Genomic DNA, 17,355 nt, shown 5'->3' on the forward strand with positions numbered 1-17,355 from the left:
GCTTGGTAGAAGAGCGTGGTCAAGGATGAAGAAAGAATAAACAATTAAAACAGGGACAACACAGCCACATCTTTCAACTAGCAACAGACTCGTCTGTTGCTAGTTGAAAGATGTGGTTGTGTTGTCCCTGTTTTAATTGTTTATTCTTTCTTAATAATAATTTCCGCGTAAAAAAAGGTTCTTTTCAGAAAGGAGGAAAAACGGGGAAGCCTGCGTGCTATCGAATGATTTTTTACATATTTATAAGCAAGAATATAACTGCGTATTCGGAAGCACATTGTATTTTGCACGCTCCTAGAGTCACTCATCGTATTCAGATGAAAGAAAGAACAGTGAGTGCGCAGGCGAGCTGGTGGATGTTGGTCATGATGTAGAAAACCCGAGACTGTGGTAAAAGCTGGGAAACTTGGTCGAAGAAGAAAGACAGAGGAAAAGAACGTCAGACGTTTTTTTCCCCTGTCTTTGTTCCCCGACCAAGTTTCCCCGCTTTTACCACAGTCTCGGGTTTTCTACATCATGATCAAGGAAGACAAGACGGCACAGAGAGCTCGTCGCCGTTTCTCTGAGGCGCATCTTAATGAACATAAATCGCCCAATTTTACCTTTTCTTTCTTAGCAATTTATTTAACCATTTATTTACTCCACATCCCCAACAACTATCTCGATCTGCAACTTAAACGAAAATTCCGGACACGCGCCACAATCCCCGAAATGAGGGGCATATAGGGATACGTCCGATAACGAATACTACATAAAATATCAATTTCCGCGAACCGCGCGACAGAGCGGCGGTTCAACAGTGATCGCGTGACCTGGAGCGCGGGAAAACGAGGAGGTGGTCGTACGATGGGAGAGGTAAGGAGAACTCCCTTGGGCGTTGCACGAGTCCGGGGCTCCGGCCGTGGCCCCCCCGGGTCAGACGATCCCGGCCCGGGAGCTGCGCGGTGGGCCCGATCGATACAACGGCGCACTGCGTCTCAGAAATCGGGGCGACGGGCGCCGCCGCCGAGGACCAGTCTCGTCCGAGCAGTCCCGTCGACGACAGGAGCGGTCCTCCGGGCGTTGCCATGTGCGTCGAGTTCGTGCTCTTCGTGCAGAACCTCGGGGCCCTTGTCAGGGCCACCGTGGCCAGTCTGTCTTCGGCAAACCACAGGGTGAGCTGAAACGCTCCTTAGCCTACCGTCCGCGCTTGGACAGAAGGCGTTTCGCCCATGCCTAGGTACACCGCGCCCTCACGCGTAACCCCGCTGCCGGTTTCGCAACAAAGAGCTTTCTCGTCGAAGCGCATGCGTTTCATTCGTCGTAAGCGAATGTTCGTTTTAGGGGGAAAAAAGTCCCCTCTGTCACTGAGGGATGTGCCGTAATCTTGAGGAACGTCGCGGTTTACTGACAGGTAGACTGGCGAGACGTAGCGCGATAACGACGTCTAGCGGTTGTGGCAAACGTACCATGCTCCCTGCCCACTCCTAGCTGTTTCTAAATATAGAGCTCTGCTGTTTATAGCCTAATTGACTGTGGGCTCGAAACGGGAGACTGGGTAAATCGGGAAGCTTCGCTATTTACTTGCTCCATGCATGTACTTTCGACTTCTGGCGTTTACGTCGCAACACCAGAATATCTTTATTACTTTTCATTTGTAGCTTATTGAAAATGCTCTGCGAACAATTCATCAGCAGTTCTTTCCGTAGTTCTATATTGATTTTTTTCCCGCAATTATTTTTACGATATTTTAATACAGCCTTTTTATTCAATTTTTTTTTTTTATTATTCTTTTGCAGACGATGGTGATATCGGAAGCAGACGACAGCAGGGCGGAGAGATCGGTGGGGGCTCTTTCTTTATCGATTTTTGTTCTACTTTTCCTCCCCCGCCTTTGTGTCACGCCAATGCATCTTTAGCGGCTCACCTCGCCCTTCTCCCTTGACGGGAGTAGGATACGGGAGGGAGGGAAGCGCTTCTGCGTATTCGGCTGAATCAGCAGTTTCGGCCGTGCTTGGGGAAAAAAAAAGGAAAACCTTGCAACATACAATCGGAGTGTGACTACAGTCGGAGTCAATAGAGACAGAAGTAATACAATATATGGAAAGCAATATTCAATATATACTGTTCAGATAAATGCTCTTCCCTTCACAGAGTATCCATTCTAAAATTAACAGAAAGTGTTGATCAATTCTCTACTCTTAGCTGACCTAAATATTAATAATGAACCTAAGATAGGTCATACGGAAGAACTGGCCAAACTTTGCCAGATATTGTCAAAGAGCCTTTTCTCGAAATTTTTTTAAAACCAAATAAACGTTCTAAATTCAATTAGCATGTGGATTACTCCATTCTGAGAGCGTCACTACAACGTCACGAAAAAGGGTCAAACGGGGCAACCATAACTTTAAAAAGAAAAATTATAAATTGAATTTTTTTTTTTTTTCAGGATGCCCACAATATTTTTTTTTTTTTTAATATACATATAAAAATTAAACTAAACTGTGCCCAAGGTGAACAGATATTTTTGGCATTCCAGACCAAAATGCTATCTACGGCATATCGAACGGAAGAGTGCTTATTAGGTAGCCTCGGAAACTCCGCTCTTTTCACAGGGAGTAAATAGGGCGTTCTTGAAGTCCAGTCACTCCCTCCTTTCTAATGGAAGGGAGATACCGCTCAGTTGGGTGGCAATATACACCCCCTGAAGGAAATTAAAAAGGCATTCAGTATCCACAATCTTTTTTTTTTCTTTTTGCAAAAAAAGTTAGTAAATAAATAACAAAATAAAAAAGAACAGCAAAAAGTTGAGAAATTTCGAAACAGACCGCTATAGATGAGATTCGTATTGCGCAAGAACTTGATCCTAGTTGAATATCGACTTCAATCATAAGTGTATGATAATGTTTTTAAACCTTAGCTTCTGTGTGCGTATATATATATGTGTGTGTGTGTCTGTGTATTTGTTTGTTGTTGACCACTGTAGGGGCCCGAGGGCTTGTCAAGCTGCACTTTTTTTCTTGTGTCCCTTATCGTAACCGCCAGAATAAAGCTCATTATTATTAATTATTATTAGGCTTATCGAGCTGCATTAAGAACTCCGTCCGAAACGTGCTCATTCTGAAAAAGGGCTGAAAAGTACCTATAAGTCAGTGCAATATTGATAAGCATAAATGCCTCGTTCGCGTATATTTTTTGTGACCTAGCTACGTTTATCTTGGAGTTTGAACTGCCCTCTGAATCTGCTATGTTTCTGTGAGACATGTGGAGCACGAGTTCTTTATGTGCGTGTGAAAGTGTTTTATTTATTTATTTCGAAGTGTGCGAGCACGGAGATTGATATGTTGTTCCTGGACACCATAATAAACGGTTTGACTGACTCTTCCTCCGCCCTGAACAACCTGTGTTGTTTTCCGTTAACTTTTTCCCGCAGAGTCGTGAGACGCCGACGAAGGTGAAGGAGTCCTAGGCCGCCTCGACCATCGGCGGTCGTCGGAGAGAGGGGAGAAAGTATTAGCCCGAGCAGGCAGCTCAGTGTGTTTGCAGCACCACCACATATCTGCGATGCGAGCGTAGAACTATTTGTGTACAGCGAGACGTCCAAAGTACAATAATAAAAACACTTCCCGTTGTTGTACTGTCCACCTACCGGTGTCGCTCACTGCCTCGTCCATCTTTTACGGCGCCCTTACACTTGCGAATTCCGAGGAGGATCCGCGCGAGCGGAAAGCGGATTTCGGAGCCGGGTGACGAAATCGCCTCGTCGCTGGCGGAAAATGGTCCGGGACGCGCGCCTGCTCGCGGCGCGAGGCTTGCGGGGGGTGACGGCCCACACAACATGGGAACAGCCGGGGCGTGTACCACGTGACTATAAGGACCAATCACGCGGCTTTCTCTCCTCCCTTTCCTTTTTTCTCTCGCTGCTCTGTGTTCTCGGCCAAAGGACCCATAACCAGATTTTCTGCCAGCGACGAGTCGATTTCGGCACCCGGCACCAAAATCTACTTTCCGCCTGCGCGGATCCTCTCGCGAATCCGCGAGTTCTTGCTTTAGTGAGTGGCGAGGAGGAAGAGAGACTAAGCGGGGCGGAGACGATTGCAGACGACCAACGCTTTCGAACCACGTGATTCCAATCTCATTTGGAGGCTCTCAAACCTTAGGCGCACTACCACCTGCCCAAGACCATTGTGATGTATGGCGTCTATCGCGAGATTTTAGATAAGTTTACGATGGAACGAAATGGAGACCATTTACGATGGGACGAAATTTAAAGCATGAAATGCTCTTTATAACGCTACCCCCCAATCCCAAAAATGTGTCCGTCCATCCGTCCGTCTGTGCGTGTATTTTCCGCTAAATTTAGCGGGAAAATGGCGTCACTTCACCTATACTTACACCTTGGGGAAATTGACGGCACGTTACCTATACGTTAACTCAGTTTCCCCGCTAGATTTAGCGGGATAATTCACGTCTTGTGACCTAGACACCATTCCAGCTTCCCCGCTAAATTTAGCAGGAAACTGTACGTCACGTGACACACCAATTCTCTCACCAAATCCTTATAATGCATTATAGAACTAAAGGCAGAGGTCGTTGCGCGTTTTCTCAAGAAGAGTTCTGCGCATGCGGAGAAGGGCTTTCCTTCCTAGGGAGGAAGAAAAACAATAATCAGAAAAATGTCTTTTTTTATTTCGCGCGTTTGCCGTTTAAAATGTTTAAATAAATAAATAAATAATAAATAAAAGAAATATTATGATAGTATTTATAGCAGTGGTGCAGAACCCCATCAGCTCTTTCCCAGGCTACGCAACTGGCATATAGGGTAAATAGGCTTAGGGGTATGAAAACACGCATTTCACCGTTTATTTATTTATTTTTTTCGGGGCGAAAGTGCGGGGATTATTTATCAGACTTGTTGCGACTTTCTGATATTTCCTCAAAAAGACGGCATTAACAGGACCGTTGTCAAACTTTTCATCAGCTCCGACTACTTATTCGAGTAACAAAAATAAAAATTCGAAACGACAAAAAAACGTTTAAATTGTTTTTTTCCCCTTGTTGATGTTAAAAATGTGCGGCGTTCATTTATCGGTGCTTTTTGCTACAAACCGGAGCGGAAACGCGGTGTCGGCGAATACGTGTGCAGTGTTAGCCTGATCAAATAGCTTCACCGTGGGAGGTGGGTAAGAAAAAACCTACCTAATCATTATTTTTTTTTCTTCATTTTAGGTAAATAAAGAAAACTGTCCTTTCGCGGAAAAAATAGATCCATACTTGCACTTTATATATTTTCTTGTGGCCCCGTGGGGAAGTTGGATGTCTTGCCGCCACGGCAGAGGAGTAGACGCCGCGACTGTTGCTTCTCCTAGTGCACCCGTGCTGAAGGGAAAGCCCACTCAACGGAGCAAGGTTGCATGGAAAATCCAGTAAACTACACACACGAAATTTAAGCGTGATAAATGCACCACCTAAGACACCTTTGTGAGAAGTTTGATTGCACTTCGTTCATTGGCTATGCATAGCGTTCGTGAACTGGCAGGCATGATCAAGCACACGCATTCCACTTCCCCTGCAGAGAACTCGGGGTACACTACTATTCAAAGTCGAAAGCCAAAAGCAAGGTCATTCGGATTTCTAAAAGTTCAAATATATTTGCACATGTCTGGAAAAGATTTCTGTTTCAACACGCTAATGCAAAAAAAAAAAAAGAATAATAATAATAATAATATTAATAATAATAATAAAAAACAACACTTGCAAAGCACACAAAAGGCACCCGTTTTTTCGAGTATAAAATGAATAAACCCCTAATCCCAGAATTTTTCTCATCCATCCATGCAATTTCTGTCTAAATTTAGCGGGAAAATTGATGTCACGTGATGTCATGGTACCGCGTGTCACATGTCTTAAAACGACGACGTCAATTTCCCCGTCGAATTTACCGAGAAAATTGACGTCACGGTGTCCGAAACGACTGCTTCATATTTTCAAAACAAATTTACACGATCACTTCTTAAATGCTTCGTTCCACTTATTACGGTACCTTGAAGATAAGGATCACTGGTAATTTCTTCTAAACAGAGCTGGAAACTTGAGACTGTGCCACAGTGGACTAGCTTCTATATTCTTGCATTGTTTGTTGCCTATTCAGGCACCATCAACACCAAGTTGACAGGCACATATTGCGCGGATGGGCATTGTTCTTTCAAAACAGTGGGAAAAGCCCTTAGAATATTTTTTTCTCGGAATCGGATTCCAACTAAATGCGCAGCAGCTTGCGGCAGTGTCAATAAAGAAAGCTTCGATGCTTGGACACGATGATGTGAATGTATTAAGAGGCACGGTCGATCCAAGAATGATTCGGACGCTTTCCTAGGGCGAGTCTGTTGACCGGTCGCCCTTGAGCGTCTTCCTCCTGCTCCTCCGTGTTGCCGAGAGGCGTCTCATAAACGTGGACTGGAAACAAAAGGCAGACGACACACGTCGAGATTTATCCGCAAAAACCTAACTACGAACTCAAAGAAAATTAGAAGAAAACGTTGCAAGTCTTACAGCAAAAAAAAAAAGAAAAAAAGAAGTGCATGAAAACTAACAAGGTTGCCGACCCCAGCACGACTGCAAATGTGATGTAGTGTAGTTACGCAATGGTAAAAGTCTCTCAATGTCCGAATCGAATCGACTGTCTAAAATTTGATTGTTCCTCAATTTAGAGCCGCTCGACTCCGAAAGCTTTTGCTTGTACCAATGACGTGCATCACTACTGCACGCTAACGATGCACATCCAAGCAGCAGCCACTGACAACTACAAAAATGTGGGCTTCACGCCTCTTGCTTCGGAATTTTTTTCTTTCGCTTTCTTGTCGGCTTATCCTGCAATCTGGTTGACTGAGGAGCGATCATAAAACACGTGGGGTTCACTACGGGCTATGTTTCTTAAAGGGCGACCACGGTCGAAAACAAAACCAAAATAAATTACTGGTATCGCTTTAGCGACAAGAAATATGATCGCAGCCGAAATATATTACGTCGAAGTGAAGCCGCGTACTTCACTAAAACTGATCTTAAAGGCCGACGACCAGACACGAGTTCTGCAAGGCAGAAGATCCTCCTCACCTGGGGGAGGGGGAAACAGGCAACGGTGGACAGGGTAGAAGGCGGAGAGGAGGAAGCGGGGGAAAAGCGGCAAGCGCGAACCGGTCGTCGGTCTTTAGATATATGCGACCAGCTGCTCTTTAGCGGGTGGCAAGCGGGTTTGCTTTTAGTCAGTGACACTAGGCCACGTGTACCACAGCGCCCCCGTGACGTCACGTCACCGAGGTGCTGCGGTTCATTCCGCACGTTGTACAGCGTACGGCCGCGTTCACACTTGCAAAAAACTCTATTACCGCCCACCGAATTTTCTGGGTGGAAAAAGACGGCGCCATTCACATTTGTTACCACCCGTCACGTTCGCGCGGCTCCGTTCCCTTGCGGATATCGGAGAAGACTGCCCCTGGCTCGAGTGATGTTCGAAAAAACGCTCTCGCAGACTTCCTCTTTCAGTTAACACTGTCCCGCAGTGCCGAGAAAATGACCAACATTCTGTCGGCGATACGAGAAGGCAATAATAAAAGAGTGAGCAAACGGAGAGAATGTGCGTACGTACTGCTCACGCCAATTTTATTCCACCTATTATCTTGTTTCTGGAAAGTGCCTCAGTAGCTCGGATGCGTCTTGTCTAGGGGTGTCGCGAACCGGCCGCGGTTCGAGTTCGACCAGGTTCGACTTTTTCGAACCTTTAGTGAAAAGTTCGGCGAACCTTGTATTGAGGTTCGACTCGAGTGCGCATGCGCGACAGGCAGGCCAGTTGGCTTCGGATTGGATAGTGATGGCTAAGGAATGAATCAAGGGCAGCGCTGATTGGTTCTTTCAGTTAATTCAGTACAAAAAAATTAAGTTATTAACTTCTTCAGTGATAAGAATTGATTTCTTTTAATTGCAACTGTTTATAAAATAAAATAGCCCATTGCATACAAAAAAAAAATTCTCCAAACCTAGACATGCTTGTATCAAGGTCTGGCCACAATGTCCATAAAGTCGAACCGTTCGTATCTGGTGAAAAGTTCGAAGGTTCGTCGAACCGGTTCGACCCAGTCGAACCCTGAAAGTTCGACCTAAAAATCCGGTTCGACAAAAGTTCGCGACACCCCTAGTCTTGTCAAACAGGGTTGAATAATACTGCCGACACGACGATAGCAGCGATACGCCGCCAACTCTGGCGGCAACCCCAACAACTCGGCCAACTTGGCCAGGATGTGACGCCAGCAAGCGCCAATTCCTTTGTCTGTTCCGATTTGTTGCGGCGGCGTGTGAACTTCTCTGTGCGAACAAATATTCAGTTGCCGGCGAGGGGATTTCCCCTCCCGGTGCCGATTTTCCCACGAATTCGCAAGTGCGATCGAGCCAGCAGAACCCCCGTGACATCACGTTGCGGCCGTAAAGCTGATGATTAGTGTTGCCCGTCCCTAGTTTCCGTTTTTCCGTAAATGCTGCAGAAACCAAACTTTGAGCCATGACATATAAAAAAAACAAAAAAAATCTAAGAAAAAAAAAGAAAAAAACTATATATACACTTTGTAATTCAAGGACACTTACTAAGCCGAAAAACAACCGTAATTCCAAATTCGAAAATAATCACTGGAGTTGCTTTTTAAGGGGGCCCTGCAACAACTTTTTGACTGGTTTTTAATTTTCACTGAACCTGAGCGCACTGAACGTAGTAACTTAATAAAAATTTTCTAGAGTTTCGCTTTGTTCTAAAAGTTATAAGCAAATCAAAAATTACAAAAACAAGCAAAAAACTAACCTCCTTCCTGCCATACTTGGCCCTGGCTTGAGTGGTCGTGAACTAGAGAAGGAGTAGTGAGCTCAGGGAGCGCTCACGGCTGCCGCACTCCGTGTCGACTTCTCGAGAGGGCGCGACTAAAGCATGTGCAGGATAGGCTGGATGAAGCGGGTGGCCTAAGAGGCTCGCATTGCATTTGCTTCGCAATTAAACACCACTTCGGCATAACACTTCATTGGCCACAAACGACACCAAACACGGGGTAAAGATCAGTTCAGAACGGGAGCCACTTCGCGCTGCCATACCGCTAAACCTGCTCGCCGAAGCAGCCAAAGACCTTTGGAACGCTCGGAACTGGTCGGATCCTCGACCGCAGCGCCACTGCGTACATCCGGGATATTTTTACGCTCGCCGCTTGTCGGTGCGTGATGCCACTACACCTTTCTAGTATGTGACGCCTTTCCCACTGCTTGGTGGCGGGTATGTCGACGGGTCATTTCTTATTTCCGTACTTTATAAACTGCATTTGTTTCTTTTCTGATCTAAAATACTGAACAAAAACTAATTTCATATATAATTGAAATGGTTTGCCCACTTATATTTTGTATTTCGACTAAAAAAAAAAAGCTTTTAGCGGCTCTGACCAGCAGTAAGGCCAGGACCAAAAACGTTACAATGTCGTCACATATTGCGCGCTTTTGGCACAGCGGGTCGCCCGCATAGGTGGAGGAGGTTTCCACGTCGTCCGGTTAAAATATGACGCACTGATATTTAGTTACTCTCTCCATGGTAGCTGGCTTGCCCGAACCCCAAGAGACGTGGAAACCGCGAAAAAGGTAGACGCCGAAATATGATTGCAGGGCCCCCTTAAGCTCTCACTATAGACCGTTTTAACTTGAGTAGCACTATTTTGAGAGCGAGAGAGTAGAGGGGAGAGCGGTAGCGGCGCTTGCCCCTTGCTGGTGTGTTAGAGTGAAAGTCCCGGTTCGAGAAGCGACTCGCTCATCGCACTCACCACTGCGACCATCAAATTTTTTTGCGACGCAACCTAGTTAAATTGCGCGACTGCTTTACAGCGCCGGTGTGAACGCGCCTTAAGGGATCAACGAAACTGAAAATAAATATGCTCGTCTACTAAAAGAAATTCCTAAAAATGGTAATAAAATTCCAGCTCGTTCTGCCTCGTGACACGAGAATCTCTTCTGCAGCTGTAGCTCCAAAGCAATTCTAAATGCTGTATGGCAATTGCACACCTAAGACTCCGCATTTCCCTAACAGGTCTAATGTCCTCTACTTATTTCACCTTACGACCAACTGCGGTGGATGCTACGAGCCGTCCCAGCCAATACAGCTCCGAGAACACGTGACACGCTCCCCACACGTCGTTGCACCCGCTCTCCGAGGCCACGGGACACTCAAACGGCCTTGGATTGGCTTCGACAGCTCGTATCATCCGCCGCGGTCGGCCGTAAGGTAAAACAGAGTGGGGCACTACGCGAACGACGGGTGGCCCTGAACAGAGTCCAGAAAGAGCCCGAGCAGTCCCAGCCAAAGCTGGGACCGGTGCCTACCCAGACTTCCACGCGTCTTTCGCCGCCCTCCCTGGGGGGGTCCCAGAGCAGCTTGGGATATTTGGTGGCGAGGCACTTGCCCAGGTCGCTGTACTGCCACCTGAGAGTTCCGCTCGTTCCTTCCTGGAGCAAGTTGTGATCGCTGGGTGGAAAGAAACCGTTTCAGTCCAGTGCACGCCAAAGGCCAGTTCACGTGTCTACGTTCGAATCCGATCGACTGCGTTGCAACCGCTCATAACATAGATTTCATATAATAATCTAGAGGGATAGGTCCCCTGCACTGCGGCCGCTTTGGAATGGCGGGGCATAGAGGCGGAGATCGATGGTCCCAATGGGCGATTCTGATGAGCCCACATCGCTGGCGACGCCTTAATATATGCGTAAAGGCAGCAAAACATTGCTTGTAAGGTATGTATGTAGCTGCTTTCCGGCTTACTTTGCAAGAAAATACCGGCATTGCGAATTATATAAAAAAGTGAAGTTGACAAGCACTCGGGCAACTCTAAGCCGTTGTGGCAAAACAAATGCGCCTAACCTGCCTCCGCTCTACCGTCGTCCTCTTTCTCGTTCCTTCTCTCGGCGCCACCAATGTCGGCACTCAGATTTGCCGAGTACTGCTCAGTCTTTAGCCCCCTGGCTCGTAACTGCTCGCGACGAGAGAACGGACTGGCACACTGCCGTCATTTATGGTGACTGACGGGACGAGGACGGCAAAGACGAGCTTCAGTTGTCCCGCCTCTAGCGCGAGACCTTCAATAACGGTTCGGCATCCCATGAGCCTCGACCGTGCACGCAAAACCAAACCACGAGCAGAGGCAACGAGCGGATGCCGGAGGCATCCGAAAGAAGTGACATGCCATTCTTACGTTGGCAGCGACCATATCAGGCACACTTCCGTTGTCGGCATTAAACTACACCCAAAGTTTTGCAGTATTTGCGAAATCGAGTCCATGCAGTATCTATGAGAAATGATTGTTTATAAGATGGGCGGAATTATTTCGAGCACACGGTAGAAGAACGAAGCGTGAGGTATAAGCAGATCGGAAGTGTTCCAAAGCTGCCCGACAGATGGCGTCGATGTGTTCTCGCGTCTGTTCTTCTTGTGGGCGGTTACGAGCGGTTTCGACGCAGTCGCTCCCACTTTAGAGCAATAATGTGGACCAGCCCGTATTCCGGCTTCGATGCCCGTCTCGAAACATCTTGAAGCTCGTTCGGAAGAGTTCTTAACGGCTTTATGAGGGGAGAAAATGTTGAGTGGGAGTTGCTACCTCCTAAATTGACGCTCGCGAAGCGGTCGAAACCAATTTTTGAAACTCCACAATAACGGGAGATAATGTACTACAATGGCAGAAGACACCACCTGTCTTCTCGACAGCACACCTCGTGTAGTTCGTAGACAATTTTACAAAACAGTTTTTCAGTTTTGACTCGGGTTTCGAAATACCCGCGAGTAAATTTTATCCCCGTCGCTAGGGCGCCTTCAGGCAGACGTACAGCTTTCTGCGCTTACAATAACATGAAAGAACTTTCTCACGCGTAAAGAAAACGAGCCTGAGATGCACCAGTCCATTTCGACGAAGCGTGTGGCCATTGGTTACTCACTCTAGAAATGAGATGAGCTCTTGCCGCATTTGACGACGGAGATTGCCAAGTATTGCCTCAGGGAGAGGAGCACCCTTCAGCAGCTGCTGCACCCCGACCGAGAATTCAGGCAACAATCCGCTTTCACTCCATGCCGGACTTCTGCGCGTCGACTTGCACTTGTTTGGAAAAGTATGAGACAGTGTGGGCAGTGTGAGGCGCTTCTTTGCTTGACCCTATGCAGTTTCTTCCACTTGAGCTACAAACAAACTTCGAAGGGACATTTTGACTAAACCATGCGATGGCCGTTGTTTTCAGATTACTGAATTCATCGCATCATCCGGAGCCACATCGTTCCCTTCCTATCGACTTCAGTCTATGACCGAAGAGTGAATTATGCGTGTACCTAGACCCTTTCCAAAAACTCGGTCTGACAACTCTGGCGGATGCTTGAGCCATTACTTCTGGTATGTTGAGAACATGACCTCCTCTCATTATAGAGGAGGTCGTGGTTGAGAACTACAAGCGGAGTCCGAAGCCAAGCGCACGCGACTGCAATCACTGGAGCAAAGTCCATGTTGAAATGTGATGCAGCGCTCGTGTCCGATATGTGCTTGAAATGAGCAACTAAAATTTGGCGACCTCGAATAAGTGATGCAGTGGCCTCTAGATGGCACAGATGCTAGAACAAAGTCTAGCATTTTTTAACAAAGTCAAAGTCTAGAACAAATTGGTGCAAGAACTTAAAACCCCCTAGGAGGCACATTTTGCTTCGTAAACTGCACTTGATGCAATGAAAGTGTAAAAAAACAAAAACATTTTATTGCCAGATGCAGCATACTTTACTACACGGTCTAAGCAGCCTTTCTTGCAGTACCTTTCCCCAAAGTACACTTTCCTCGGGGGTGGTGCGCATGTTTTGTACCCTAGAAGCTGAATAACATAGTCAAAACTCCATGATATAAGTGACCCAAAACATGCGCCATCTGGTAGCCTTAGCTGCATTACGAAGCAAGGAGTAGAAGTTACACTAGGTGCTCTGAGGGATTCAAACAAATATATGTAAGTCGTGTTCAATGAAAAAAAAAACCTTTATTACAAGCAAAAAGATGGCACAGAGCTGATTTGAGCTCTGTGCCATCTTCTTCATCTCTGTGCCACCGGTCTTCAAACCATAGGGCGCCCTATAGTTTGAAGACCGGTGGCCTCGCTGCGTTTCCATTGGAGTTAAGCCTTTTTCTTTTTTTTACTTTTCCTTCAGGTAAGTTTGCTCTTTGCGAATTTTATAGAAAAAATGCGCCACCTGTGGCCAACGCTGTACAAAATCGGAACGCGATAGGTTAAGAAACTGATTTTTGCAGTCGATTTAAAGAGCCTGGCCGCTATTTGGAACACGCTATTTGGGACACTTACAGACTAAAGATTCGACGTACAAAAGGCCAAACGGGGAGTGCGCAACCTCCGCGCACAAGTATGCTCCATCTTCGCTCTTGGCCCGAGAAAGTTTCAAACTACAGTGCCCGGAGCGGCTCTCCGACCGGCGTGCTTATGGCGTCCCCAGGTGTGGCCCCTCCATTTCCTACCTCGCAATGTCGCGACGCGACATCCGACAGCACGACGCGCCAGCTCCGGGGACGTCGTTTGTTGACGTTTCGGGACCACTTTCGATGCACGGACGAGACGGGACGGTAAACACGTCGGTCGGAGCCGCGTTCCTGGGACCGTACATTAGGAGTCATCAGAAATAGTGTGCCTGCCTTTATTTACACCGTCTACGAAAAGGGACTCGACGGTGAAGAAACCGGCCAGCACCGTTTGTCGACTGCTCACGCTGGTCTGTGGCGTCCCATTTCGCGGCTCGCTACACGAACCACGTGCTGTCAGACCGCACTTCTTTTTTTTACGGTTTGTAGCTCGGTAGCTACGAACTTGTAGCGGTCAAAATATGCTCGGTGTTACGAGCATTACACGAAGACTTGTCACATACCTGCGTTGCAACGGGCTCGGCCGTCAAGCCACTCGTTGAAGTTCCGGGCTGCTGTTTCGACCGATTCTTCGCAGCTAGAAAACGAGGCGCGAACACTCAGAAATAATTAAAGGCGAGCTGCCAACGCTCCGGACCCACTTTTGTGCCGCCTGAATACACATTCCTTTCTCTGGCTCCAATCTTCACTTCGCCACATCATCTTCCCGACACGACCCTCACCTCTCATCAACTTCAGATGAACGACACCCAAAGATCCTGCTTTGTGATTGATGTTTTTACAATGAGGAGTAAGCTACAAATAGTATGAAACCCATCAACTATGTGTATGAGGGTCTACAAAAGAAACTTGCGGCATCTTTTTACCATACAAAATAATCGACGCATTGCCGAACGCTCGATTTCGGCCCAAACGTAGCGCCAGTGATTGGAACCAGATATCAAAGTTTGGAGCTTGCCCTTATCCGCTCATATAAGTTGTAAGCGACTTTGGAATGTTTCAATGAGAAAATGGCGGCCGACGATGCTTACAAATGTACAGAGGTGAATGGCATAGGTTACCTATGGTTCCCATTTTCTCGACGTAAATTTCCGAGTCCCTCAAAATTTTTGAACCAGATAACGGCTCAGCACCCACTGAAGCTTGGACTGCTAGTGATACCTTTGGGAGGAGACTGAGCATTCAGTGGTGCAGTTTATTTTTACAATAAAAAGAATATTGTAAATATTTGGCTTTTTTTGCAGACACACATATTAGGTATTTCACTTACTGCATATGAAGTCGTGTTCTTTGGCTTCCACTTCAAACAAGTCTTCGTCTTCAGAAGCATTCGAGCAGAGTGCTGGATAGAATATTCATTTTGAAATTTATTTAGCACATCAAGAGCAGGGTTTAATACTGATTGCACATAACAGACACTCCAACCAACTGCAAACAATAGATACGCTGCTTATAAAAAATGCTCACTCAAGGAAAAAAAAAAAAGACCACTTACCATCAAGTGATTTTTCACTGATCTGGGTGCCACGCAAAACTTGATTGCTCGGAAGCTCCAATTTCACGTTTAGGGCAGCAGCTGTAATATCTACAAAAAAAAACTCCTTAATGATGAAAAACATTTTTGCAAAGACAGCTATCAAATGTGAGCATGAAAGGATAGTTTCCACAAGGAAACTCGAATGCTCTTCGGAATTCCCAGCGTAATTTATCTTTTGTAAATTTAAGAACTCTACCCTTCTGCTCATCGCAACAAGATTGCTCCAAGTATTTTTTATCCAACAGCAGGAGATGAAAGGAAAATAAAAATGTGGTATGTAGGTAAGCCAATTTTATAAAACTATACACAAGAGTTTTCAAAACTAAGCTAAAAAGTTAATCACATGACATCCTAGCTGAGAAATCTTCACTAAACTGCGGTTTATGTTGCTACAGTTAAACCTGTTTCACTAATCAACTGCACATAATAGAAACACTCACTTACCACCAAATGATTGTTCACTGTTCTGGATGCCATGCCGAAGTGCGATGCTAGGCGGCTCCGATTTAATGCTTGGGACAGCACCTGTAATATCCGCAACAAAAGCTCCTTAATTATAAAAACATTTTTTTTCAGAGACAGCCATAAAATGTTTGGCAATAGTTCTGGTAGGAATCTTGCATGCTCTTTAGAATTCCCGGAGCAATTTATCTTTGGTAGACACAGGAACTCCACCCTTCTAAATTACAACAACGAAAGTGGGACATAGAAGACAATGCAGACGATTGTTTAAAGAAGTTGTTTATCCAAGAGCAGGAAATAAAAAAAGAAGTATGTAGTAGGCAGATTTTATGAAAGCATATGCAAGAGTTCCTAGAAGACGTCCCAATAAGTTAACCACATGACACCCTAGAAAAGAATTCTAAAGATTCTAGTGATGCACTAGACTGCAGTATACATTCTTATATAGTAAAGCCAATTAGCTAAAATATAAATATATACATATATATATATTTTTTTTTTTTCGGGCAGGACTGCAGTGTTTAGAAAAATGTACAGATTCAGATTTTTTTTTTTTTTTTTTTCCAGATACATTTTATTTAATTATTTTTATGTGTACCGTAGAATACCGCGCATCCGCCTATTTAACATAAAGCGCCCATTACCAAATTCGTAAGATCTGTGAAAATACGCACAGTACATTTATATGTAAAATTGATGACTCGAGAAGCACCCGTCCCCCATTTTTTTGCGATTATCTCCAAAGTTTAAGTGGGCGCTTGGCCGCTATTTTACGGTAGACACAAGGACAGCATACCCCTAACGGGGCATGAACTACATCAAAATACATATCAATTACAAAGGCCACTAATACAAGGACTGGTAGAGATGTCATCAAGGAATTATTAAAAGAGCTTGTACAAATGAACACTGCAAACCATGTAGTATGGGAACATGTAAGACAGTCATAAACACTCTGAGTGAACATTTACACAAGAGAACAAGTTTGAGGTGCTTGCATTTCAAAGAAAAAGACACAAGGTTCAATTTCGCAAGCAAATGCAGACACTAGTAGGACAGACAAGTAGGCTACACAATTCCTAGACCAATCAGCTCTCAACCTTGGGTCATATGACTGCACTCTCCACATAGCGAACCCGGAAACAATATAGCCAGGTGGTGCATGGTCGGTGGCTTACGCGTGTACTTCCCCATCACTTCACTAGTTGCATAAAGTAGAAACTACTCTGAACATATCCTGTGTTTGTATTGATTTATCATTCCGAAAATATCTAGGTCTGCAGACTGTCCTGTAAGGATCCGCATCTGTGAATGCAAAAAAACCCCCTCTCTTGCAGGTCTTAAACGGAAGCAAGATTTGTCTCTCTGGAAGTCCAGACGGCTGCAGCTCCACACAAGCGCGAGGCCGATAGCAATTCTTGGCAAGAGAATGTCATATGGCAGCGCTCCAACAAGAGCTCCCTTATCAACAATGGATTTGATTGTGCTCAGCATAGTAACAATTTCAAATATTGTAACATTCGAATGAGGATAGCTCCAAAGGTCCAACTCTCGCAATCTTGGTCTTTGCCGGCACCTTAGAATGGGTCATTACAAATTTCTTAAAGGCCGACCTACAGAATGGACTTCTGCTGGCAAGAAGACCGGTTCCCAGGTTCCTTCTCTCTATTCCCTCCTTCCTTTTCCAAAGGAGCAGGTCTCTGAGTTACTCCCCACAGAAAGGAAAAGGGTCTCTTTTTCTCGAATGGAAAGGAGGAATTGAGGGAGGGTTCCCTCCCTTCTGCTTGCTGGTCGGCCTTTAAGTTATGCGATCACCGTGGTACAGTTGGTTCAAATGCACTTCCAGGTGAAATACATTTTTCAAATCTTTCATTTTGCAGAAAATGCTCCTTGGTTCGCAATCTTGCACTTTTGGCT

General features: G+C 45.7%; 1 protein-coding gene and 1 long non-coding RNA gene across 3 annotated transcripts; one reads left to right on the top strand and one right to left on the bottom strand.

Annotated features, from left to right (window-relative positions):
- The first annotated feature begins 703 nt into the window (after window positions 1-703).
- LOC115311618 lies at window positions 704-3,623 on the top strand. 2 transcript variants are annotated; one of them, XR_003917078.4, is made up of 4 exons: window positions 704-855; window positions 982-1,154; window positions 1,779-1,823; window positions 3,413-3,623. It is a non-coding gene; the product is annotated as an uncharacterized LOC115311618 (long non-coding RNA). The 2 variants fall into 2 exon arrangements; XR_003917077.4 differs by having other exon boundaries at window positions 727-1,154.
- A 2,459-nt stretch (window positions 3,624-6,082) lies between these two features.
- On the bottom strand, window positions 6,083-17,137 carry LOC115311617 (the record flags this gene model as incomplete). The annotated part of the gene is made up of 8 exons (XM_029970343.2): window positions 6,083-6,435; window positions 10,375-10,516; window positions 11,977-12,134; window positions 13,943-14,016; window positions 14,710-14,781; window positions 14,935-15,024; window positions 15,421-15,501; window positions 17,056-17,137. Coding segments are annotated over 8 exons (783 nt in total), but the record flags the coding sequence as incomplete, so codon positions are not given.
- Between the last annotated feature and the right edge of the window lie 218 nt (window positions 17,138-17,355).

Source organism: Ixodes scapularis, unplaced genomic scaffold (assembly GCF_016920785.2).
Source record: "Ixodes scapularis isolate PalLabHiFi unplaced genomic scaffold, ASM1692078v2 PGA_scaffold1__304_contigs__length_218370807, whole genome shotgun sequence".
NCBI classification, from domain to species: domain Eukaryota; kingdom Metazoa; phylum Arthropoda; class Arachnida; order Ixodida; family Ixodidae; genus Ixodes; species Ixodes scapularis.